The 27,892-nt window shown below is 34.9% G+C and overlaps 1 protein-coding gene and 1 non-coding gene across 20 annotated transcripts in view; both read right to left on the reverse strand.

Annotated features, from left to right (window-relative positions):
- Positions 1–27,892, reverse strand: part of SEC31A (SEC31 homolog A, COPII coat complex component) — a 72,144-nt gene that overhangs the window by 21,418 nt on the left and 22,834 nt on the right. For 7 of the 19 annotated variants that reach the window (XM_047090751.1, XM_047090743.1, XM_047090747.1 and 4 more), the window contains exons 8-22: positions 26,785–26,884; positions 23,615–23,776; positions 23,270–23,422; positions 17,218–17,454; positions 16,139–16,213; positions 14,274–14,312; positions 13,689–13,766; positions 11,235–11,310; positions 10,432–10,610; positions 9,404–9,530; positions 8,301–8,446; positions 6,850–7,023; positions 4,317–4,490; positions 1,535–1,627; positions 732–858 (exon numbers count right to left, since the gene is read on the reverse strand). In XM_047090751.1, coding sequence (XP_046946707.1) covers positions 732–858; positions 1,535–1,627; positions 4,317–4,490; positions 6,850–7,023; positions 8,301–8,446; positions 9,404–9,530; positions 10,432–10,610; positions 11,235–11,310; positions 13,689–13,766; positions 14,274–14,312; positions 16,139–16,213; positions 17,218–17,454; positions 23,270–23,422; positions 23,615–23,776; positions 26,785–26,884 — 1,940 coding nt within the window. The remainder of the gene's footprint in view (positions 1–731; positions 859–1,534; positions 1,628–4,316; positions 4,491–6,849; positions 7,024–8,300; positions 8,447–9,403; positions 9,531–10,431; positions 10,611–11,234; positions 11,311–13,688; positions 13,767–14,273; positions 14,313–16,138; positions 16,214–17,217; positions 17,455–23,269; positions 23,423–23,614; positions 23,777–26,784; positions 26,885–27,892) is intronic. The other 12 variants (XM_047090753.1, XM_047090750.1, XM_047090757.1 and 9 more) reach the window with 7 other exon arrangements.
- Positions 17,811–17,917, reverse strand: LOC124521372 (U6 spliceosomal RNA). Its single transcript, XR_006964471.1, has one exon. It is a non-coding gene; the product is annotated as a U6 spliceosomal RNA (small nuclear RNA).

Raw genomic sequence — 27,892 nt, forward strand, 5'->3', positions numbered from 1 at the left:
AGATTAGTTCTTACTAGGCAGTGGCCTCTTGCTTTTGTAATAGTTGTTTAATCATACAATTTTCTCCTTGGAGATTTTTTTTTCTCTTCATGTAAATTTTAAAATAGTGGTGATATTTTACTTTATAAGTGCAAATATTTTCTAAAAAACAAAAGCCAATGGTGGGCACATGTTATTACCATACATTTGTCGAAATTCATAGAATGTTCAACACCAAGAGAGAACACTAAAGTAAACTATGGACTTTGGGCGATAATGATGTGTCAATGCAGATTCACTACTATAACAAATGTTCTACTAGGGTGCAGGCTGTTGATAGTCAAGCAGGTTGTACATGGGGGCAGGGGAGATATTGGATATTGAAATGTCCCTTGGAACCATTTTTCCAAAAATGGTTTGTGTCATCTTGCTGAAAGGAAAGAATATATAACAAAATCATTTCAAAAATTCTGTTTTTTAATACCAAAATCATGGGACAATTCACTGTTCTTAGTAATTGCTCAGGAACAGGAGCCAACTGTTCTGAATGGACTGACATAGGAGGCTGTTTCCAAGCATGCTAATTAGGGATGTCACCTAGGGAAACTGTGTTTCTCCCTCTCAAGTCCTACACAGTTCTTTCTTTACTTGTTAAAACTGATTTGATCATGGGTTTGGAGCTTTAAAGCAACATGTTACTACATTAGGTAAGACATGCTGTTGTGCAAGGACTTCAGGGTCACACTACTTACGCTGTGGCTGTGGATAAGGTGGTACCTGGGTGTGCATGTGACCTGGAGATGTGGGAAGCTGAGCTGTGGTCGCATTTGGATTAACATTTCCGTGCATTATGAAACCTGGAGGTGGAGGATTTTCTCCCTAGGAAATGAGAATATGATAAAAAGGAAGATTACATTTGGAACCAAAAATCTTACCAGATGGATTTATAATCTCTGAAACGGAACTGTTTATTTTTTTTTTTTAACTTTACTGTGTAAGAAACACTGCATTTTGCACATTCTGTCTTCTTTAGAACACATTTTCTGAGCAACACATTCTAAGTGATTTAAAGATCAGACAGGTCTAAAGTATTAATTGCAATAAATGGCAACAGATGCTAATAACTTCACAAAACAGTGTCAATGATATTTATAATAAGTCACCAGGATTTTCCATCTCTACTAAATTCCATCCACACTTTGGAAATATAAGTATAAATGCCACAAGGGAACTTTCGTTTCTCTTCAATTTCTGCAATGCTCAAAAACAAAGAAGAAAGAAAAAAGAAAATCTTCAGTGAAATCAGATTTAAACCATAGTTAGAACTTTAGTTGATATTTTTCTAGCTGAGGTCAATTTAGAACTGCAAATGGAGAGGGAGAAGAAAATAAACTAATTGTCCAGAAACTTCTTGCATCCTAAAGCATTAAAATGCAATAAGCAGGCGGACAAATGGGGGAAGGGGAAATTAAGAAAAGGGGGGTAGAGAATATTTAACTATATATATATTTAAGTGAGCAGAATTCTGCTCAAAGATGAATAATGAAGGATATACCTGTGTGTCAGAGGGAGAGGCTGCAGGTGGATGGCTGGGAAGGGCGGTAGGAGTTTTGTTACTCCAGGTAGTGACAGTAGGGGCAATTCTAACCTGAATTGAACAAAGAAATACCAATCACAGAAAATAAAAAATAAAAATGTTAAAAGAAGAAAAAAAAAAACACCCAGAAGGCATTAACAGCCAGATGCAAAGCAAAAAAATAAGAGTAGCAAGATAGCATATGTTAGTCAGGCAATTGCTTTCAAGGTAGCTGGGATTCCAAAAGAAAAACACATTCACAACAAAACAGGGAGAGGGAGGCAGTAGAAAAATCAACATGAAAACTAAATCAAAGCATAAAAAAAAGTAGCATTCAAGTGTCAAGAATAAGGGGAAAAGCTAGTTCCTGTAAGTAGGTAAGGAAAGAAGATATTGGAGGAAAAAAGGTAATCGAGTAGAAAAGTGATTTTGAAGCATTAATAGTATTCATGCTACTATTAGATCTGTAAGCATATTGCTACAAGTTCCCTTTTCTGGATTTTATTAGAGCTGCAAAAATCGTATTAGTCCCATATCAGGCTTAGAAACATATAATCAAAGGATATTAGAGATCAATCAGTCTAATCCCCACCCATGACCACTGAGAAAACCAACACCTAGAGAAATGAAAGGGCTTCCTAAGGTCAATACAACTAGCTGGTGACAGACCTAGGACTGAATCCAGACCTCCTGATTTCCGGGCCAGTGTTTGCTATACTACACCATGTTGCTTACCCTGGAGTCCTAAGATTTTCAAAACAAATTTTTTAAGCCACCAAAATCTTTCTGGTCAAGTAAATCTTCATAGAAATTCCAAGTGGAAGTGGAACTCCTACTAATCTGGCCTCCCTCTCACCCTTTTACCCCTTCCTGTAAACATTCCTTTAAAACCGCAAGCTGCTGTCCTCATTTGGTACATGATAAGCTTTAATCAAGAAAATCAGTGCTTGGGGTGTCTGGGTGGCTTAGTGAGTTAAGCATCTAACTCTTGATTTTAGCTCAGGTCAGGATCTCACAGTTGTAAGATCAAGCCCCATGTTGGGCTCTGCACTGGGCATGGCTTAGGATTCTCTCTCTCTCCCTCTCTCTTTTTGCCCCTTCCCTGCTCCCGTGTGCACACATACTCTCTCTCTCTCTCAAAATAAACAAAAAAACAAAAAAAAAAAAAAAAGAAAAAAGAAAATCACTGCTTAGTTTCTGAATTTGTTTTTCTTTTGTTAAAGTATTAGACTGCTAAGTCAAAGTACAATGAAAGTCTTTCAGTGTTTTTATATCTTCCCAGAAAGACAGATAAACTCAAGGACATAGAGAGTAAATATTCTCTTTTCCCAAAGTAGAGGGTGTCTCACCTCAGTACCCTTCAAGATAGCATGACTGAACAAAAGATGCTTGGGAGTTCTAATATCAAGTTGGCCAGGCGATATTAAGAAATTCAAGCTCTGTCTTAAAACTCTGGCTTGTCACTTGATGTCTGTGCCTCTTAGTTCTTCCAGTCACTGCCTGCTTTGCCCTACCTATGTCATAGACTTTTCTCAAACTAGTAAAGTCTTCATAATAGTGGGAAACCTAATCTGCTTTGTTTACCAATGTATCAACAGACAGAATAAAGACAGGCACTCATAGAAAAGCTCTCAATAAATTATCAAATAAAGGAAAAAAATAAAAAAACAGAGAATACTCTAGATAGTTACAGTTAAATCCAAATGTGATCTATTCCTGATTAAGTATTAATCAAAAGTGCAATAGACAAAAGAGCACTAATTGATCTTTTTTTTAGCTTTCCATGATTTTATATTTACTTTTGTTGCAACAAATTATAAAAAAGACCTTGTCAATTCTATCAGTAATCTGATGTATTTTAAAATGGGGAGAGGATCTGCTTTGTTATCAATCAAGACCATTTATTACTCATGAAAATGTACTTTTCATTCAAGAACATGAAGGTTATCTGCGGGTCCGGAAATATAAGTTTCTGTATGAAATAGTAAAAGACAGTAAAATGCCACATTTTATGCCACTAAATGTTTTAATTTACTTACTTACTTAAAAATATCTAATCATCTTTATAATCCCCATGACCTACAATTTCATACACCTTTGGTCATTCACTAATATCCAAGTTATCCAAAAAAAGTATGTTCTGAATACTGTGTTGATACAAGAGACACAGTAAACCTGTAATAATGATTCAGAATAAAATACTCAAAATAAGAGTACCTTTTCTAAAAATATTTCATAGTATTAACCAAATCACCCACAAATTATTCCCACTACTTTACTTACAGCTTGTCAGATGAATCAAGTTGAAGCAGTTTCAAGAACAGATGTACATGTGTATGGGTAGTTTGAATGATGGGGAAATAAAAAATCTCCCCAGAGAGCTTACATTAATTTATATCTAAAATATAATCTGTTTGACCAGATTAAAGTGATAATTAAAAAAAAAAAAAGCAGACCAGGGGCACCTGGCTGGCTCAATGGAAAGAGCATGTGACTCTAGATCTCTGAGTCGTGAGTTTGAGCCCCACCCACGTTTGGTGCAGAGATTACTTAAAAAAATAAATAAATAACTTAAAAAAAATAAAAAATAAAAATAAAAAGAACAGACCATCACTTTCAAGAATACAAAAAGAAAAACTATTAAAACATTATGTTGTCTAACTAGACAACTAGACTTATAGCAGATTAAGGTCTCTTACCCAACAAATTTTTGAACAGAAATATATAAATGTTCCTACTTAATCTGGACCATATCACTCACATGGGGATAATATTGTTGAGCTGGAACTCTTGACATCTGTGTGTGGCCAGCCATTGGTCCAGGCCTGCCCTTAGGCAGCTGCTGCCTCTCATAAGGAATTTTAGATGATTCCTGTCCTGGTACAGGCTGTCCTTGTGCTCTACAAAGTCTGTCACGAAGCTGCACAATATTTGGCTATAACAAGCAATGGAAGAAAATAAAGCAGAATGTTAGAACTCACTGAACTATATGACAGCATGTTGCTTTTCTTAAAGTAAGCTTGATCGGTCATATGCTCCTTGTTCATATGCTGTTTCCTATATAATAGATCCTAGCACAAGAGGGTTTAACATCATGGCTTCTAATACTCAAGACTGATACCAAAGGCCCATGATATATCATTTAACTGAGGCAAGGATTTGAATTATGCCCACTACACAGTAGTATGTAAGATCAATGCCACTCATCATCTCTGCTCTTTTGTATTTTCTTATAGTTGAGTAATTTTCACAAATCACAAAAGTAGTTAAAAAAAATACAACTTCATTTCTTTATAGGGAAAAAAGGTCCCCAAAAGAATCAACTGCTGACGATGTGATGAAAGAAAATGGTGACCTAAGAAAGGAAGGAAAATTAATAAAAAAAAAAAAAAAAAGAGAGAGAGAGAGATGTTGGAAATAAAAGAGTAAGATGTCACACTCATGGTAGCTTACACAGATCTACAATTATACAGATCTACAATAAGTATGAGTTGACCACATACATGTTCCAGATATTAACAAACAACAACAAAAAGGTAATGTTAAAATATTTCAGCAAGAACTGATTTTAGTAACTTTAAAAAGTCATACATTACTATAAATTCACTAAAGGTTTAAAGCTGTCATTTAAACTGTTAGGTATACTATTAGGGAGGAAGGTTAGATACTATAATGATATCACAAAGTCTCAGGACATGTTCCCCAGAAAATACTAAGGGTCTACTGAAATATATAGAAGACAGCAACTTCAAAATTGTTTATTTTTACATAGAGAATGTTCTTTAAAAGTCCAAAGGAAACATGAATAATAATATACAGAAAATGTATGTGGTTAGGGGTGCCTGGTCAGCTCAGTTGGTTAATCATCTGACTTCGGCTCAGGTCGTGATCTCAGTTTGTGAGTTCAAGCCTTGCGTCGGGCTCTACACTGACAGTGCTGAGCCTGCTTGGGATTTTCTCTCTCACTCTTTTTCTGCCCCTCTCGTGCTTGTGTGCATGCACATACTCTCTCGCAAAATAAATAAACTTTAAAAAAAAGAAAAAAAAAAAAAGAAAAAAAATGTATGTGGTTATAAATGGTATTGAAGATAAAGAGTTTAATACTGAGGCTACAAGATCTAAAGGTCTTAGATTAAGTTAGTCTTAAAGGGTCTTATAACTCACTATTAAAGGGGTGTTTAAAAAGTCATAAAATAATTATGCCAAGGTCATCATAAAGTCTGTTTCTATTCTACCTAATATTCTCACAGATAAAATCGAAAAATACGACATGTAAATGTGTTTCAAAACCAACTAGAGTCAAACCTCCATAATGCTGGAACATAGACTTAAGTGTTTTTACTCAATGAAACTACTCAATGAAATTTACTGATATTTCCCTACAAGAGACAAAATACTGAAAACAATTAACTAAAAAAATCCATCAAAAACAAAATAAAGCTTATAATAAAAAGCATAGAAAGAAGAAAATATCTTCAAGGCTCAAAATTAAGCTCTGTCACACACACAATATAGATACAAACATCCTACTTGTGGATAACTGTCCTCAAACCTCTCCCTGATTTCTACCCATGCTTCATTATTAAATTTAGGTTGCCCTCTTCTGTGATTCCACTGCACTACTACCTCTATCATAGTTATGTATCACTTTTGGAAAACTCCCTTAGGAAAAGAATCTTGGCAATCGTGTCCATCATTATATTGTCAGTCACTTACTTAATTCCATTGCATTGAAAAAGCCCAATTTAATGCATACCAAATAATAAATCAGAAATGTCATTCTCCCTGCCTTGCGTATTTTAAAAATATACTTGTCTGCAGACAGTATCAGACTGAAATGGTATACAGAATGAACTTCTTCACTAATATCTATGTCTATGTCTATGTCTAGCATTTGTGGGAATTTTAAAACTACAACCCCAATTATTTAAGTATTAATATTCATAGCTTTCTAACACAGAAGATTCCTACAAAGAACCATGTACAAAGAATCAGCATTTGGCTCAAGAAATTAGAAGTTGGTCCTTTTCCATTTTTTCCCTCAAATACTATGCCCATCAGTACAAAGGGATCTATCGTACTACAAGAGCATCCTATCTCTCCAATACCGTCTGGGTACACCTAAAATGATCCCTGAATAATTGTCAGTAACATTCACTTATGGTCAGATGACAGAAATTCAATTGTTCCAAAACATTCTACTTACCAATATTCTTATGTTTAATACTAAGTGCTACCCACTGGACTCACCTTATTCACACATTAAAAGAAGAGAAATGGTCAATTCTAATTACCTGGTTGGTGTTTTCAGGAAGAAAAGCCAAGGCTGCAGCAATACTGCCTTGGGCTGCCAACAAATTAGCATACTGACTCATCTTCTCAGCCAAAAGAACTCCTACAGTATTGGTGTCCATGGCTTGGGTGAGTTGCACAGCTTTTCGCAGGATGACAACTTTCTCAATAAGATCCTAAGTGAGGAAAAGAAGGGAGAGAGAAGGGCAAGCAAACAAAATTACCAAGATGTGTATGCAAGAGAGCAGGAATGAAGAGATACTAAGATTTCTAAAACCTCCTAAAAGTATATCTTATTATCCTCTCTCTTAAAAACTTCTGCAACAGCTGTCCACCATTCACATAAACTGAAAAAGTAAGGAGGAAGAAAGTACCTTATCATGGTTAGGGCATAGGTTATTTCCTTCTCCTAAATATCCTTAAACTGCCAGATACTTGTCTTGTGAGCTTAAAGTAGGCAAGCATCCAAAGTGAAAGTGATCAGCAGATAAATGTCCAAAGGCAGAAACTGGGTTCCAGCAGGTATAAAAGAAACTGACTGAAAACATCATACTACCTATACTATAAAAACACTACTACTAAGAGGTGACCTCCAATGAGCTTACTATTTCAACCCCAAATTTTTCACATTGTTCTTCAATACCAATTATTTCAACAATGGGAAGCCTCAAGTATAAAGCACAAGAATATCCTATCTATCGGCCCTTCAAAAGTACACAGATCCAGAAGTGTAAAACAAGTGTGCTTTCTCTCAAAAGACCTTAGGAAAACAGTGATTTCCTACCAGATTTTCAGTTTTAATAAAGTGATCTTTAAAGTTACAACTGTACTGAGAAAATCTCTTTCCAGAGCGAAAAAGAAATACCTGAATGAAATATTATGAGACTCTGAATAAATGCTTCGAAAAAAAAATCTAAATACTGTATACAGCTACTCCATGCCTGAAAATAGTCCCCATATTTTTTACTCCCCCTCTTGTCCAGGTTTTAGTGCTACATAGGATTCCATTTACCTCTTACTTTCATTTTCCCTTAATCATGACAATTAAGATTCTCTATTGGTTCTGGGAAGGTCTCCCATTCCTTACCCCACATTGCCTCTTTCCTTGCCCAAGGCAGACAGGGTCACCAGAGGCAGGGAGAGAAGCATGGGGGAAAAGACGTACACTCTAGTACTGTTTTCATGCTCTTGCCACCTGCTTCTTCCAATAAACTACCAAATCACAACCTTGATTTCACAAGCAGTTGCAACTCCATTTTACTATTCCATCATCTCATACTTTGCCCCGCCAAATATGCTACAAATACACATAAATTATCCAGCAAAAGAACTTCTAAAACATAGGTAACTAAGGTGAAAGCAATGAACTTCTGGAACAAGTCAATTTCTAGAATAGAAGTAGGGTGAAAGACAACACTAGAAAGTAAGCACCCCTTGTTTCAAAGATACTAACCTGAAGGGACAAAGGACTGCTTCCATCTTGAGCTTTAGTCCAACATGCAACTAGTTTCTCTACATTCCCTGCACAGATATAGCAGAGACATGCCTGAGTCTGCAGGAGGATATCACCTTCACTTTCAAGCCTGGTTCCCAAAAGATCTACCGATCAAGAGGAAAACAAAATAAGACTATACTCAAGGCAATCTGAACATGAAGTCGTAAGTAAGCCAATAATATTTTCAGAAGTATGAATTAAACTTCACAACCAATGAGTAGCAGATAGAAACAAAATCAGTTATGTAAATGCTCAGTAAGTATTTATTTATTAAATGAATGGAAGTGCGTGACAAATTGTATGTAAGGAATGACTTCTCAAGATTCTATATACCTAGTTGCAGAATGAATTTCCCTGAATTACATTAAAAAATAATAAATGGAAAGGACATTTGAACACAAAAATCCTAATGAACATTTAACTCCATTTCAACATGTCAGATATTTGTGTAAATAGATGAAATATGGCACATTTGAAATGAACATCAATGGTAGGTAGGACTACGATAAATCACTTATGATAATAAAGTTAATATCTTATAACTTTCATATTCTCATAATACTTTCAAGGTAGCAAATGGTTGGTTGTTCTGATACTAGCACTCTGAAGCTTCTGTTCTTACAGGTAAGGAGTATCATTCCTTAGCCACCAGTCTAGTCACAGCCTTTAACAGTAATTTATAATTTCCAATCAAATGTTATAATTACTAATTTTATCAAGTTAGTATTTATTAAGTGAAAGCTAATTATGTGTAATTTTACATATAATAGACTAACTAAGGCTTAGAAAGTGATTTTTCCAAGGTCATACAACTAGTAAGTGGCAGAGGCAAGATTCTAGGTCCAGTCTGCTGGAAACCAAAACTGTTAAGAAATATTATTAAAAGTAATGACTAGATATGGAGAAGTAATGTTAATAATTCTAAGAAAAGTATCCAAATGGGAACTTTTTTCTTATCTATGATTAGCTGGTTTGCAAACATTTCTAATAATATGTTACTAACTTTATATAAAATATACGATGCCATATACATTATATAAATATAAGGCTCATTTTCTTACCACAAAGGGCTGAAAACTCATCTGGTTTAGCATAAGTCAATACTGCAGCTAAAGCCTCTCTCCAATTTTTAAGGTCACAAGACTCAACAATTTCTTTCCAGTTCTTCATCACCACTGCAGTAATTAGCTTAAGAAAGGAAAATAAAGGAGAATTAAAAATCTCTGGTATATTAGTAAAAATTACCTCTGGCTAATCAATCATATCTTTTAAACCTACTATTCACAGTATTTCATGCAGAATAAAGCAGCAACAAAGTGAAGAATATCCCTGAACCAACAGACATAAAAAAGATGGTTATTATTTTTCCTCAAAACAAACAAACAAACAAACAAACAAACCCCATCACACAAACATTTTTTGTAATGTAAATATGCTGAGAAGGAGGGGTGCCAGGCTGACTCAGTTGGAGGAGCATGCGATTCTTGATCTTGGCGTAGTGAGTTCAAACCCCATGTTCGGTGTAGAGATTACTTAAAAATAAATAAATAAACTTAAAAAAATATGCTGAGAAGGAAAAGTATAGGGTATTATCAAAACATTAACAGGAAGGCATGACCTGCTCTGATGGATCAGAAAAAATGTTTTGAGTACACGTGAGATATGAAGTCAGAATTAACTTCATCAAGGTCGAGAAAGAGGAAGATGGCAGCAGAGTAGGAAGACCCTAGGCTCACCTCGTCCCACAAATACAATTGGATAACTATCCAATCATCCTAAATACTCCAATTTGATGGAAGAACTAGAATTTAAAATTTAAAATATTTGCCTTTAAATTTTTCTATGTTCTAACTTTTCTACAATAAAAATATGAAAAGTACTTTTCATTAAAAAATTATATACATAAAATACAAAAAATAAAAATAACAACGCCAAACTATCAATAATAACTATTTCTGGTTCAAGGAACTATGAGTGTTTTGTTTTGTTTTGTTTTTTTAACTGTTTTCTGCATATCAATTATCTATTCTAAGAATGTATTGCTTTTATACTCAGAACAGTGTTATAGTTTATTTTTAAAACAACATACCCTGGTAATTTTGCTTTGGGATTTTGCAAAGTATTTTTTCTGGGTTCGAGCCAAGAGTTCTTGTCCACCTGCTATGGCCAATATAATGGCATCAGCCATGCGGTTATCATGTAAACAAAGGTCAACAGCACTCTCAAAGTTACCCGTCAGCAAAGCCTGAGTAATTAAACCATCAATATCTGCAATAAGGAAATACACCCAAGTTAAAAAAAGGTTTTGTTAAAAGAAAAAATCTTATACATATCAACTTTTACATGCACACACAAAGGAGAAAACAATGCTAATTTCTGAATATTACTAGCGGATCGATTTCTATGGAAATATATTGAGATGCAAGTAAGTAAAATCAGGTAAAATAACACATTTTCAGATCGCTTAAACTGGAATAATAGAGATCATTACACAGTTTTTATTACATTGATGTCAGAACATCTATCTCCAAGAGACTGATTACATATACTAATTTTTTTTTTTTAACTTTTATTTATTTTTGAGACAGAGAGAGACAGAGCATGAACGGGGGAGAGTCAGAGAGAGAGGGAGACAAAGAATTTGAAACAGGCTCCAGGCTCTCCAGCACAGAGCTCGACGTGGGGCTCGAACTCACGGACCACGAGATCATGACCTGAGCCTAAGTCAGATGCTTAACCGATGGAGCCACCCAGGTGCCCCCTGATTACATATACTAAATAACTGGGTTCTTCTTTTCAACCCTCTACCACTTGTCACAAAACATTTGTAACTTAAATTTAGGGACTATTTGTTTTCAAATAGGTAAAAATAAAAATGAAATAAGTACTTACCACCACTGATGGAGATGTTAAATGTTCTTCCTGCTGGTGGTAGAAATTCAGATTCTTGTTTTCCTTCTTTGATGCACTAAAAGATGGAAAGGGCAGCAATTTAGCAACAGTGAAACTGTGGAGAAATTTACTGGCAAAACAAAATTTATATATTTACTATATATATATATATATATATATATTTCACCTACTGACTAGATGACATGAGCAGTTATTCCAGAAAAGTTCTCAGATCTAAGACTTTCCTAAGTATTAACTCCCATTATACAATCATAAATAAAATCCAAAGTCATCAGGAATAATGTTAAACAAACTATAAGTGTACATATCCATTACTGGTAGCTCAGAAATTATTGAAGAATGTTTGTTTTTACTTCAAATAAGAGGAGTTTGAAACAAGCAAAATACACGTGTTTTTAATTTTACCATATTTAGACTGTTAAAACAACTCTGCTTCTACACATCTAAAATTTTCTATGTCTAAAAACTTCTGTCCATTAGGTTTAGTTATAAGGTATTTTTGTTTTAATTGAATCAGTTATGAAAGAAAAACCACTTGGTGCCCTTATATAAATGCTATATAAAAGACTGTATGAATATACTCAAATTCAATTATAGACTTTGTATTCTCTTAAATTAGTCATACCTGCCATAGCAGGTTGGTCTGGTAAAAAGATACACACAGTTCTGTTATAAATTTCTGAAACTACTTATCAGTATATTTTCTTTCTTTAGAAGAAAAGAAACATAATGAAGGCATATTGCTGGCAAATAGTTTAAATGCTTTCTCTTCTATGCATAAAAAGTCACAAGAAGACAAAAATAAAATATATTAAAGAAATCATAGAGAAAAATTTAAAGAAAAAGATAGCTGTCTTGCAGGAGATAAAATAGCTATCTTCTGTGTGTGTTACCTATACATCTGAATGTAAACACCTAGTATTCAAAGTCAGGGGCATTTTTGGATTGGGGAATTTTAGTGCAGAGCACAGCATAGCATCATCAATGCTTAATTAGTTAATACTATTACAGAAGAATAGCTAAAACCTTAACTCTTTCCCTAATTACAGGGAAGCATTTTAGAACTTTAAAACAAAAACATTTTAGAGCTTAAATTATTCCTATTAATAAATAAATCAGATACTGATCTGATTATATTCAGTAACTTACAAAAAAACCCTTTTTTTAACTCACAATTTTTCAAATTTGCCTTCTAAGAAAACAATAAAATCTATTTATTGACTTCTGAAATGTAAATAATGGTGAAAAAAGCAGCTGATTACATATTGAGTATTTTCAATGTGTAAACCACTATGTCTGATAAACAAATGGCATCATCAAGGTAAAGGAGATGATCCTATCTCCTTAAACTTTTTTTGAATACTCCGAAAGTACACATTGGTGACTATCGTTTTGTTATGTGCATATTATTCTAATCTATTCATTCATAAGTGTATTTCCAAATGGCCTTCTATTTGATAATACATAGTTAGTCTAGTTGTACATAAATGAAAATACATTTCTTCAAGGTATCCTACAATTCTGTATAGGTATTCCCAAAATTGGTTCAAAGTTTTACTAAGATTTTACACATATTCTTTATTTTCAGATTAAATAAATGTCAGAAGATCCACTTCTAAGGAAAGTTGTTTTTTTAACAATTTTCTTGTAAAAGTCTAAATTTACTGATGAATTACTCTTATAACTTAGCAAAGGATTGTAAGAGACATTCCAGTCAAGGTATCTCTATACCACAAAGAACAATGAAAAAGTCAAAGATGAGATGAGAAACAAGAACGTGTTGATTAATTAATTGTCCAAGATGAAATATAATTAGAAAGCAAGAAAAGTACAGAATTATTTAGTAGTGGTTAAAAAAAAAAACCCAGAAAAACAAAAGGAAAAAAATTAATGATACAACTCTGTGTTCAAGGACTCTTTTTAACTGGTTATAAAAATTGTCAACTACAACTCATGACACGTTTATCATGTCAATCAAAAAATCATGACAGTTCAAATTAGTGAAAATTTCTATACCTGGATTCAAAGTTCAAGACTAATCTAGAAGCCTTTGTTTCTCACTGATCGTAGGTCCTAAATATTAATGTGTCAAGAAAAAACATAAATTTTACATGCAATGCATTGTGGATTTCTGAGCAACATCTCTTTTCATTGTGACATGCTGATATCCATCTGACCGAATTAAGTCAATCTCATGTCAACTGTTAATTTTAAGACATATAATCCAGAAGCTAGGTCAGAGGACTAAAGATTTCACTGATGACAGTTCTGTCAAACTAGTAAATAGACTCCTACCCCAAAAATCTCTAAGAAAACAATATCTCCCAATTTCATTCTAGCACAAGTAGTCAAGCAAATTTTCCATATTTCAATGTGAGATAAACAAATATAACATACTTTACCAATGTAATTAAAAAGGAAAAAAATAAGTACCTCTCCCAAGAGCTGCTCTTCAGCAGCAGGGCTCTCCTCCCCATCACTCTGTGCTACTTGGTCAGAATCTTTAAGAGCCTTTGGTACACAAAACAATTACAGAGGAAGTTGAAGGACGTAGCATTAAAAGAATATTAGTGAACAAGGAAGACAAAAGACCAAACCAACAAAACTCAGAGCTAGTTTAATCATAAGAAGCAACACTAAGTAAATTTATTTAAGAAACACTAATAGAGGAAAAGCAAAGAGCCATGATTGCTAAGACTTTCCTTTCTCCCTCTCCCCCCACCCCCCATCAAATGTCCCTTGGGAACAGAGATCTTAACCTTAAGTATCTGAGCAGCCACTGATATTGTTTGCCCTCTTTCGCAAAATTCAAATATTGTCAAGAGAAAGGAATGCTCTACTAGCTAAACTTATACTATTTTAAAATGATAGTTATTCACTTATTAAAATATCTACAATCAGCATGTATTTTTACACTGTAAAGCAATAAAAAAGACACATGTCTTAAATTACATTTCCTTCTTTGTTATGACCTAAACCAAATTTTTGGAAGGTAGCTATTTTTAAAGGCCTTCTTACCACATCGGGTTCATCCACTTTGTTCAAGGCCAAAGCAATCTGAAATAAAAACAACAACTCACCTACTACATGGAATTCTATTTCAATGCATATAACAAATGCTCACCTCTTTCTCCATTTTCATTGGCAAAATCCACAAAAATTCAGATCAAGGATGGTGTGTTTAAAAGAATAAAATCTGCTATTTGATCACAAACCTAACCTCAAAACAATCATGTTTTCTTTTACTTTGTTTTAAATCACTATAATTAATTTAAGAAAATTTCTTCAGGCACTCACTATGGAAAGAACTGCTATTACAAGTATTTTGACAAACAGGTTCTATTTCTTCATTTTTGCTATCAGGCATTCAGCAAAACTTTTTTTTTTTAATGTTTATTTATTTTTGAGAGAGAGAGAGAGACAGAGCATGAGTGGGGGAGGGGCAGAGAGAGAGGGAGACACAGAATCTGAAGCAGGCTCCAGGCTCTGAGCTGTCAGCACACAGCCCCACGTGGGGCTCGAACCCATAGACCGCGAGATCATGACCTGAGCCAAAGTCGGACACTCAACCGACTAAGCCACCCAGACGTCCCCAAAACTTTCATATTAATCTCTTACAAACCTACAAATTATAGCACCAAGAAGTTCAGACTAATAATAAAATTAAATATAAAAAATATCTAAAGGATTGAGCAAAGACACATAGCCAATAAGCGGCAGAGTTGTGATGTGACATTGAAGGGTCACGAATCTTCATGGTGCTGAGCACCGCTCAGAGTGCGTAGTATCTAAGCTGTACCATATATGCAACAACTCTGCAATGCTATAGAGAACTTTAGACACTCTGAAAGAACAACAAAGGGCTAATACAAATTACACAAGGAATCTAAAGTATTTCCTTCAAGGTTTTCAAAGTCAGAGTGTTTTTCATGCTGTTCATGTCAATATTGTGGAATGAATAATAATTAAGCCCCTCTGTGAGAAGAAGACTGAAAAACTGGAATAGGACTTTCTTTTTATTTATTTTATTTTTATTTATTTTTTTAATGTTTTATTTTTAAGAGAGAGAGAGGGAGGGAGGGAGGGAGAGAGAGAGAGAGAGAGAGAGGGAGAGAGAGGATCCAAAGCAGCTTTGCACTGTCAGCACAGGGCCCGATGCGGGGCTCAAACTCATGAACTCGCGAGATCATGACCTGAGCTGAAGTCAGACATTTAATTGACTGAGCCACCCAGGTGCCCCAGGACTTTCTCTTTTTAAAAGGGAATCTTTTTATTAAGCAATTATTATTAAGCTGAATATTAAGCTAATCAATCAGACTTTTGTTTATTCAGGTTCAGTACAATAAATTGTCCTTGTTCCAAAAATATTTACTTACTTGTCAGCTGGACCAACTCAATACAGAGTTTGGGAACGTGGGCTAAGGCATAAACAGTGAGGGTAGAAAATTGTGGTAACTTCAAACAGTACTCTATTCTTTATTACTTAAGCTGTAGTGAACATGGGGTGATCTCTAACAGTTTCCCCTTTTTCTCTTCCTCCAAGGCCACTGGTTACATACCCTCTTAAAATCTAAGTGTTACTTCCAGTGTTTGAAGTTCAGAGCCTCTTATCTTCCAAGGCCCAATTCTACCCGATACAACACAGCTCATTAAATCAAGTTTGAATTATAGATGGTTCTGGCAGCTTTTAAATCCAGGTACAAGGTAAAGTTACACATTTAATAATATGTATTTAGAACTTTGGCAACCAAACACAAATTCTTATTAAATATATATTGAATGATTTGAGGTTATCTGTGTAGAAGTTTATAAAACAGAACACCTATGCTACGTAAATATTTACTTTTATAAGCACAGCCTTTTAACCTTTCCCAGAAATTTACCTTCTTTCCTAGGTCTTCTTTTCTGTATCCTAGAAGTTCCAGGTATTTTCCCCGAGAATCATCCTCAAAGTTTACCTTTAAAAAGACATAGTCTTGAAATAAAGACCTGCATTTAAATTTTCAATTAACTGATCAAATTCTAAGTAGAATTATTAAAAATCATCAAAAATAAAGTCTACTGTATCAAGGAAAGTTTTCTATATCTACTATATAGAAGACTCACTGAAAGAGTCTCCAAAATATTTTTTAAATATCAAGTATACCAGTAATTAATTATCCTTGTTGAATAAAGCTTACTTTTATTTTTTAAGTAAACCCTGTGCCTACTGTGGGGCTTGAACTCATGACCCCAAGATCAAGAGTCAAATGCTCTGCTGACAGAACCAGCCAGGCACTCCAAAGTTTAAACTATAATTTTTGTTAAGTACAAACTAAGTCACGTCCAATGGTTATATGCATGCAGAACCCAACACTATGGGGAACACTCAATGTCCTAAAACTCTCTCCCCAAATTCATAATTACAAGATATGAAATTCTATAATTTTAGAAGTTAACCTTGTTATATTCAAGATCTCTTTGGAAAATTCGGTATTAAGAAACAGACATTCCACTGGAGGCAAAATGACCAACCAAAAAACTCTATTTTCTATTGTCTTAAATGCAATACAGTAAAAGGAATGAGAAATGCCTCCAACCTCTCTCCCCTGTAGCCTTTCCCTCTTTTCCCATTTTCCTTAACTGGATCTACTATAGAAATTATTCTATGTTTCTATTATACTAAACTCTATGTTATTAATTTTAAAATAGATCTGCTGAACGTTATGTCTCTCTCACTTAAATATAACTATTATGTCATTTTTTACTTATTAAAAGAAGTACTTCATATTAGGCTTTTCAAAGCAGAGAAGGAAGAACTCTTGACATAAAAATATGGTTGTGTGCTCTTCATGTTTCTTTAATTTCATCAAGAAGCTCCTGAAATCACAATCTTGTATAATTTCTTTATTAAGACATATTTCAAATATAATGGGAATAGTTAAATTTGCAGATAATGAAATGGTTTTAATGCCAACTTTACCTTCAAAAAGGACCATACGTTTTTTTCAAACTCAGTCTGAGAAGCATCAATTTTTTTCTGACAATAACTGACAAATCCTTGTGACTGCACAACCTGCTGAAGTTGGTCCGATCGGCTGAGGAATTCCTTTTCTGTTACAACCTGACTAATGAACACAGGGCGTGGCTGCTGCTGCTGCTCAGCTCCCTGCTGAGACTGCATTCTGACATTCTCAAAGGTAACCAGTTTGCCTCCAAACTAGAAAAGAACAAATGAACAAAGTCACTCTCAACCACAAGGATAAGGCCAAAACTTGCACTTAGTGTAAAACCTGCTAACGGAAAGAACTATGGTCTTAAAATCTATCACTCTGGATAAAGTTAGCTGATACAGTATCCCATACTCCACTGTCTGACCTTGATCTTCAATTACTATTCTTATTACCTACTACCTTCTAGATAAAATGTACTATTTACTGTGCCCCATAATTTCTCACCTACTTGTTTACACCAACTTCTACATACTCAATGTTACTTCTCTTCAAGGCCTGGGCAAATGTCACCTCTCTCACCTCAGATGTCCTCAATATATCATAGATCTCTTTTTTTTTCTTCCAAAAATGTGGGAGCTTCACGAATCTGTGTGTCATCCTTGCACAGGGGCCATGCTAATCTTCTCTGCATTGTTCCAATTCTATCATATGTGCTGCCCAAGTGAGCACTATAGACCTCTTTTGACTCAACTATTAGCTATATGTATTTGCCTCACTTTCTGTCCTAGGCTGTAAGTTTTAAAGGGTGGCAGAATATGCCCCTCCAAAATATGCCATTTGGCATAAGGATTATTTGGAGCTAAAGACTACTTGAAAGACAGCAGGAAAGAAAGGCACGCTGACCTGCTTTTTTTTTTTTTTAATATTTATTTATTTTGAGAGAGAGAGAAAAAAAGAGAATGTCCCTGGGGAGGGACAGAGAGAGAGAAAGAAAGACAGAGACAGAGACAGAGACAGAGATAGAGGGAGGGAGGGGGGAGAGAGAGAGGGACAGAGAGAGAGAGAGAGAGAGAGAGAGACAGAGAGAGAGGATCCCAAGCAGATTCTACAGTGTCAGCGTGGACCCTGACTCGGGGGTTGGAACTCACAAACCACAAGATCATGACTTGAGCTGATATCAAGAGTTGGACGCTTAACTGGCTGAGCCATCCAGGTGCCTCTGACCTCCTCTTTCCTTCCTAAAAGCAGGAGATGAAACTCCCATGTGAGAGTTGCCCTGTCTATTCCAGGGGGAAAGAAACATTCTTATCACCAGAGGTGGGAGTCAGGCTGAGAGAAATCTATACAAAGAGACTTGTTAAATGATAATTATCTCCCTTTAGCCTCTTTAAATATTTTAGGTACAACTGCCATTTTTTATTCAACCTAGTATATAAGCACTTAGGTTTTGCCATTTGTTTGTATCTTCATTTCCCAGTGAGGGCCCAAGTATACATAAAAATTTGTATGCTTTTCTCCTGTTAATTTGTCTTGTCAATTTAATTCTCAGGCCCAGGTGAAAATCCTAGGAGGGTAGATGCAAAGTTCTGCCTCTCCTATACTTCCAAGGAAGGTTCTGTGGTTCTGTATCTACTCAGTCTTGTATCTCCTACAGTACCTACAATACCTTGTATATAGCAAATATACAGTTAATATCTGATTTATTTATACAAATAAATATAGGTAAGGAAGGAAGCACAGAACCAAACTTCATCCTTCATACTCAGTAATTTTTGTGTAAGGATTATGGTTTTTACATAAACTTATTTTTTTTAATGTTTATATATTTTTGAGAGAGAGAGACAGAGTGAGAGTGGGGTAGAGGCAGAGAGATAATAGGGGGACACAGAATCCGAAGCAAGCTCCAGGCTCTGAGCTGTCAGCACAGAGCCTGATGCAGGGCTCGAACTCGTGAATCACAAGGTCATGACCTGAGCTGAAGTCGGGCCCTTAACTGACTGAGCCACCCATGGTGCCCCCATAAACTTATCTTTTTAAATGTTTACTATGTGCAAAGTTTTTGTTATGTCACACATTCTAGGAAATAGCAAGAAAACATAAACCACTATCTTTATGGAATTTAACATGAAAATACAACTGAAACAATAGGCACTTGTAGGTTCTAAATGTGGTGCAGGTAATACCACACAGGATATGGAACTTTACAGAAAGGCAAAACTGCTAGGTTTCCCCAAATTTTAGGGGAGTTGGTGAAACTGCACCCTCCAGAACCAAGACCTAAACTGGGTTTCACAAGAGGATTTACCCATTTACTTGGTTCTATGTAATAATATAATGTCACTTAATTGCAATAATGGTAAGTGCTGCCTGTTAGTCATCATTTTTTCAAATCAACCAAAACAAATATGGATATTGAACACAATAAAAATATTTTTAAAGTCTTAACAATATAAAAATACTGTAATTTACCAAAATTGGTAGAAATAAGAAATTGGAAAAATTGGAAGGAAGCATAAATGTACGAATTTAATACTGCACAGAAGAGTTTTAATTAATACCATATGAAGTTGATAATATCAAGACACGGACATTTAGGTATATTATTTACACTTATAAAGATAATCACAAAAATAACCCTAACTTCTAAAACTTCAATGGCAACCTAAAGATATTTGAGGGGGACACTGAATTCTACCCCTCATGTCCACAGAGAGGGCATTTTTCTTGCATTCTGTAAGAGGAACTAGCAGAGGAAGAACACTTCCAGCCTCTTCTGTCCTTCGCACTCTCCTGGAAGAGAACTGACTGATGTTCTTCAGGAAAGAAATGCAACATGCTCACATCAGCTCTTCAGGGCTTCTTTTTGTACCTTTCTTCATAAAGCAATAGCCCATATAGATAAGCTGCCAGCACCTTTAAAGAAAGCCCTCCAGTACTTGGACTTGCCTGTAACTAGGTTAGTAAGGCTGCCTAATGCACGGGTGAAGCTAAAAAAAAAAAAAGTCATCAAATCAGAAACTGGAAATATAGAAGCAAACAAAACAGCCCAGCTCTCACAGTCTATGTTCTAGTTTGCTAAAAGGTACATTATGGTTGAACACCTCTAAACTATAGCCTCCAATCGAGCTTATGGCAGCACTAAAGCTGATATTTTGATTCTCCATCTCTCTTATTTGGTTTTAAACTCATATGGGGAAGAAAAGAGTGTTATTTATTGTCTTTATCATACTCCAATACTAGTAAGTAGAGGAGGGTGAATGGGGAGGAGGAAGACGTTCACTTCTCATTCCAAAGATAAATATATAGTGAACGCTTTCTATTTGTCAGGCACCATTCTAGGCACTAAAAACATACCTGGGAACTAGAGAGTCTGTCCTCAAGAAGCTTATATTTGGGGGATCTTTTCTGAACAGGTGGTTTTCTTTTAAACCTTGTACATATACAATTTTAAAATAATAAATTATTAATTACTTAGGGAAGGAAGGAACTAACTAGATGAATGGTTAGGATTCAGTACAGAAAGTGGAAAGTCATAAAGGAAAAAATTCAAAGGCAGGAGTACAGATGGTAGAGAAAACTAAACAGGAATGATGACACTAATTAAATCCAAAGAATGGATTTATGAGTGACATAATCAAAGGTCTATTTTAGGAAGATTAATCTAGAGTATGTAGTATAGGTTGGAGGGGGAATAGATAAGCAATAGACATGCAATCATATAACAGCTCAGTGTGAAAAGATGAAAAATTAGGCAGAGTAACCACAATGTAAAAAGAAGAATTAAATCCAAGAGATTTATCAAGAGAGCAATATCTGGACCTAAGGAATGAATACAAGAGGTCAAAGGAAAAGTTCCAAGCCTGATTCATAGAAGAATGATATCAAGAACTCAGTAGTAGCTGCAGAGATAATTCATTCAGTTTTGGTAAAAGTGAATATACAGAATTCTATGTTGTGTACAAATTCTGTTACAATGATGGGAAGTTGAATAATATGTTTGTTTTTTTAAGTAATCTCTACCTGCAGTGTGGGACTTGAACTCATGACCCCAAGATCAAGAGTCTCATATTCTACCGACTGAGCCAGCCAGCCACCTCAAATAATGTAAGTTTACTATCTTAGTTTTAGGCATTATCACCAACAGACTCACTCTCATCATTATGCACAGGAGGCATCAGATTAGGTTGACAGTAGAATAGCTAAAATCTTTATATCTGTAAGATTAGACAAGTTCTTTAATTTCTCTGTGCTTCTCTTTATCTACAAAACAGAGGTAATAGTAATAGCTATTTTATAAGCAGTTCTGAGAATTAAATGTTACTATATGCAAAATGCTTAGAACACTGTCTGGCACACAGTACATAAATATACTTTAGCTATTAAAAAAATACACTTCAGCTATTAATATTACTACTAATGAAATTTTATTTTACCTGTAGGTTGTATGAAGAAAGTAACCCAACACTGGACAAATGGTCTGTTCTATACAAGACTTAAAAGCAGTAGTGAAATAAGAATATTTAGGAAAGGACTTTATTTCTTCTTTCTGATCTACCAGAGTCTTCTAAGCTGAAGTTTTTCTAAGCTGAAGTCATTAACTTGACAATGATATAGATGTAATACCAAAAGCACAGGCAACAAAAGCAAAAATAGACAAATGAGGCTTCTGTTCAGAAAATAAACAATCAACAGAGTAAAAAAAGCTACCTACAGAATGGGAGAAAATATTTACAAATCATTTATCTGTTAACATTCAGAGTTAACATTTAGAATCCATAAAGAACTCCTACAACTCAGTGACAAAAAAACCCCAAAAACAACCTGATTAAAAAATGAGCAAAGGACGTGAACAGACATTTCTCCAAAGATGACATACAGATGGCCAACAGATACATGAAAAGATGTTCCACATCACTAACCATTAGGAAAATGCAAATCAAACCACAATGAGATTATCATCTCCCACCCATTGACTATTATCTAAAAAAATTGAAAAACAGCATGTTAGTGAGGATGTGGAAAAATCAGAACCCATGTGCACTGTTGATGGGAATGTAAAATGGTACAGCCACTATGGGAAACAGTAGGGAGGCTCCTTAAAAAATTAAATATAGAATTACCATAAGATCCAGCAATCCTACTTCTGGGTATATATCCAAAAGAATTGAAAATAGGATCTCAAAGACATATTTGCACATGAATGTTCATTGCAGCATTATTCATAATAGCAAGAGGTGGAAGCAAACTAAATGTCCACAGATAAATTAATGGATAAAGAAAATGTGGACTATTTCTCAGCCTTTTAAAAGTAGGAAATCTTGTCAGACGCTGCAACACCTTGAGGACCTTATGCTATGTGAAACAAATCAATCACAAAAAGACAAATATTGCATGATTCCATTTATATGAGGTATTGATAGTTGTCAAACTCAGAGAAACAGAAAGTAAAATTTGATTACCAGGGGCTAGGGAAGGGGAAAACGAGCAGTTGCTGTTCAATAGTAAAAGAGTTTAAGTTTTACAAGATAAAAAAGTTCTGATGATCTGTTGTACAACAAACGTATTTAGTTAACATACTGTAATTTACACTTAAACACGATTACGATGGTAAATTTTGTTACATATTTTTACCATAAAAAAAAGAAAAGAAATTGGCAATTAAAAAAAAGTTGGAAGGAATAAAGAGAAGGAAGGAGGACACACAGATACACTTTCCTCCAAATTAAAAAAAAAAAAAATGAAGAAGAGAAAATTATGAAGGAAGGAGAGAGAGAGAAGGAAGGCAAGTTTAATAAGGGGATGGACAGTGTGATGGTTGTACTACGATGTAAATGTACTTAATGCCATTGAACTGTATGTTTCTAAATGGCTAACATGGTAAATTTTATGTTATGTATATTTTACCACAATTTAAAGTAAAAAACAAAGTAGGTCCTATTTTTCCTGAGAAACCATTTTGAATAATGAAAAATCTACAGACATATTTCACACTCAATCTTCTTCCATCTGAGTGATCCTATAAGAACCCTTTACTAAAAGAAGTCCTTTGTGCTTATGGACCATAAAAACAAATCCACCTACTGAAAAGGAAGCACCAACAGGCCTTCGGATCCACTTGGGTGGCTTCTTCAGAGGCAACACTATACTATGCTGAGCAGTTTGCTGAGGAATTTGTAATGGTGGAAGGGGCTGTCCTGTGCCAAAGGGATCAAGATTCCCAAAAGATGATGAGAGCTAAAAAAAATAATGCAAGTATAATTTATATGAGATTACATTACATGTTTTCAAGTCATACTCAAGAAATATTTTTATCACAATTATCCAATTAATCCATAGCATTGATAGTAAAGTCATTTTCAAAATAATACCATGATAAGATGATATTTTTCAATTGTTACGATTTAAAATCTTAACGCTTTCTATTACCTTGTCAACTTGTTTCTGCCTTAAGCCATCTGCGCTCCCACCCATGATAGAGTAAACGCTGATTCGCCCATCAAAGGAAGCAGCTGATAAGACAGCAGGATTTCTGGGACACCACTGAATATCAAAGCACCACTGTGTGTTGGTGGGAAGTTCATATAACACCTAAGCAACAACAACAAAAAGTCAGAAAACAGTATAGCCACTTTACAGCCAAAACACCTGTATTAATATGATTAACAAGTGCAGCTTAATTAAATAATTCCTTTTAAAAAACAGTCTTGAGCCAGGAAAAAAAATTATAAATACTTGTTTAAAATATTAGAAGCCCATTTTGATGATCTATTATGATAAAAATAATAACGCTTATTCAAAGTTTCAATCAAATTTAGAAGAAGTGCGTGTTAAAAACTAAGGTTTTCCTGTTTTTATTGAAATGGTAGTAGTGGGTGCATCTGAAAGACCAGAAAAATCTATTATAGTAAGCTTGTTAAACTCAAAGATAATGGTCTTCTGCTCTTTTGCTTGCCAAGATCCAAACAACCATAATTAAACTATTTGAAGACCAAATTTAAAAAATAACCTCAAGGAGGAAGAATTCACTGAGAATTTGGCTTTTACTCAAGCAAAACCATGTATACAGCATTCTTATTACTGCAAAATAGAAACATATTTAGCATAAACAGTTTTCTTTAAAAGGAAACAATATGGAAAAACTATAAAAAATGGTTGATATAAAACATTTACAATGTAATAATTATTGCTAACTCAAAGTTAGTGTGATGCTAATTGATGCTTATAGGAACAAAAGTTTTATGGTTTTAAGAAGTCAAGGGGCGCCTGGGTGTCTAAGTCTTGGTTAAGCGTCCCACTTCGGCTCAGGTCATGATCTCACAGTTCGTGGGTTCCAGCCCCTCATTGGGCTCTGTGCTATCAGCTCGGAGCCTGGAGCCTGCTTCGGATTCTGTGTCTCCCTCTCTCTCTGCCCCTCCCCTGCTCACGCTCTCTCTCTGTCTCAAAAATAAATAAACATTAAAAAATTAAAAAAAAAAAAAAAGAAGTCAAATTATCTTAAATTTGACTCAGACATTTTGAATGTTTTACTTTATAAGAAAACAACTAAGTGAAAAGGCATTTAGCCTGCTCATCTTTTTTTTTTAATTTTTTTTAATGTTTATTTTTTTATTTTTTATTTTTGAGAGAGAGAGAGAGAGAATGAAAGGAGACACAGAATCCAAAGCAGGCTCCAGACTCTAAGCTGTCAGGACAGAGACTGACATGGGGCTCGAACCCATGAACCATGAGATCATGACCTGAGCTGACGTCGGACAGTTAACTGCCTGAGCCACCCAGGCACCCCTAGCCTGCTTGTCTTTAAGGCTTAAGGTTGATAAGACTCATAGCTTCAAATGTGAATCACTGGTCTGTTCCTAATTTGCATCTGAATAAAAATCTACTAAAGTTTTTAGTTGCAGCATGTACTAAAAGTTTATTCCTTCAAATTCTAAGCACACACAACTAGTCATATGCAAAAATTCATTTTATCAAATCATATAATTAAGAATATTAGAGTAATTTCCATGATTCTGAACTCATTTGGGAAGGCACAGTATAAAATGCAAGATTTTATTATTTGGTCTACAAATCACATGAGGCAAAACTTACTATTTTAATTTTTTTCTCCTATGTCCCCTAACTTTTAAAAAATTTTTTGAGAGAGAAAGAGTGCATGCTTGCTAGCAGGAAAGGGCAGAGAGAGAGGGAGAGAAAAATCTCAAGCAGGCTCTGTGCTGCCAGTGCAGAGCCTGACGTGGGCTCAAATTCACAAACTGTGAGATCATGACCTGAGCTGAAATCAAGAATCAGATGCTTAACTGACTGAGACACCAGGGTGCCCCTATGTCCCCTAACTTTAATGTTTCTATATTCTTACAGATATCACTGCATCTGAAAATTTTAAACCACAAATCAAATAACAAAAGTGCTTGTTTCTATCTTAATATTATAGATTAAAACCTATTGAAGATATCTTATATTTGCTAGCATTCCATCAGAGTAACTAGCAAAACACTTACAATAATCTATCATAATTATAGAAGGTAAAAGTTGAAAAGCTGTAAGTAATATCTATGGTCTTGATGGGTTAAATAGGTAATGGGGATTAAGGAGTGCACTTTGTGATGAGCACAGGGTGATGTATGAAAGTGTTGAATTACCATATTGTACACTTGAAACTAATATAACACTGTATGTTAGCTAACTGGAGTGAAAATAAAAACTTAAAAAAAAAAATCTATGATCTCTTCCCCAATACTGAAAAAGACGGAAGCCATTCATTCAACTAAGAAAAATAATTTTTAATAGTTAAGAGTTTTTTTAGCCCATTAACTTAACCCAAAGCAATTAAAAGCAATTAAGTTATATTTATATGACATTTATATTTAATAAGGGGTAAAATTTCCTACATCTAAATTTCTATGGGTAGGACATATGACAAATATTATATTGTGATGTATTATATTCCTGCTGTATAGTTCAGAAGAGAGATTGAAAACATACATCTACTTGGGCTCCTGGGTGGCTCCAATTCTTGACATCGGCTCTGGTTGTGATCTCACAGTTGTGAGTTCAAACCCTGTGTCAGGCTCCATGCTGAGGATGGAGTCTGCTTGGGAATCTCTCTTTTTCCCTCTCTCTCTGCCACTCCCTTGTGCACGTTCTCTCTCTCTCAAAATAAATAAACATGAAAAAACAAAAACCAAACAAACCAACAAAAAAACCCATACATTTACTGATTTCCAAAAGTCAGGATCTTCAGAAATGGGAAAGCAGGAAAAAGACCCAAACTTTGAAGACACCGATTTCCAGAGATCATGTTAAATAAATCAAATGAAGTATTTGAGTGTAGGTAAACACAGTTTATTGGAAATGGGGAGTGGGAGATGGTTACTAATTTCAAATATACTATTTCAGTGGCTGATTTTCTTAGAAGAAACAGCTGAGCTTAGATAATGTTCCTGATAAAATCTCTGCTAGATTAACATCTCACACATACCTCCATCTCTTGTCTTTAATTCTAATAATACACTAAAGAATCCTTATGGAAAATTTCTTATTCATCTAGAGATAAAATTATACTGGCTGTAAGTTTGAGAAACATTTCCTCCCCATACCTCTCCTGTGTTTGGGTTGGAGCAGAGAATCTTAGCATCTTTTCCACAGCTCAGCAACAATTCAGGATCTGCCATGCTCCAAGCAATTGCCAAAATCCCCCTAAAAAAAACACGAGGTGAAGAAATTTTTAATCTTGAGAAAACCAAGTCTCCAAATGATTCCTGCTTAGGCTTTGGAGAAACATACTGCTAATAGAAGTGTAATTTAATATAATCTTTCTGGAAAGCAATTTAGGAATGTGTATGTTCTTTGATCACTGAAAAGATATTCAATATCCTCTCATAATCAGGGAAATACAGTATAGGAAACTCAAATTGTTTAAGATTGGCTTTTGCTTCCAACATTATATTTTTAAAAAGTTAAAATTAGGGTGCCTGGGTGGCTCAGTCGGTTAAGAGTCTGACTCGGGGCGCCTGGGTGGCTCAGTCGGTTAAGCGTCTGACTTCAGCTCAGGTCATGATCTCACGGTCCATGAGTTCAAGCCCCGCGTCGGGCTCTGGGCTGATGGCTCAGAGCCTGGAGCCTGTTTCGGATTCTGTGTCTCCCTCTCTCTCTGACCCTCCCCCATTCATGCTCTGTCTCTCTCTGTCTCAAAAATAAATAAACGTTAAAAAAAAAAAAAAAAAAAAAAAAAAGGAGTCCGACTTCGGCTCCAGTCATGATCTCATGGTTCGTGAGTTTGAGCCCCGCATTGGGCTCTGTGCTGACAGCTCAGAGCCCGAAGCCTGCTTCAGATTCTGTCTGTCTGTCTGTCTGTCTCTCTCTCTGACCCTCCCATGCTCATGCTCTCTGTCTCTCAAAAATAAATGTTAAAAAAAATTAAAAATAAAAAGTTAAAATCTTTGTAAAAATTATAAGGACAGTAAAATGTACAGCCTTATATTCCTCACCCTGACTCACTGATTTGGCCACATTTACTTAATGTGTTTCTCTCTCTCTCTCTCTCTCTCTCCCCATATATACACTGACCACTTGAGAGTTAATTGCAGATACTATGACATGTCACCCCTACACTTATCTCTGAGGATATAAACATTCTTCTATGTAGCCATAATACAATTACATACTGAAAATATTTATTATTTATATGTAACATTTAAAAATATA

The sequence above is a fragment of the Lynx rufus genome, unplaced genomic scaffold (genome assembly GCF_022079265.1).
Source record: "Lynx rufus isolate CCGP_SWC_20201006 ecotype Redwood Valley unplaced genomic scaffold, mLynRuf1.p SCAF_3, whole genome shotgun sequence".
Taxonomy (NCBI): Eukaryota; Metazoa; Chordata; class Mammalia; order Carnivora; family Felidae; genus Lynx; species Lynx rufus.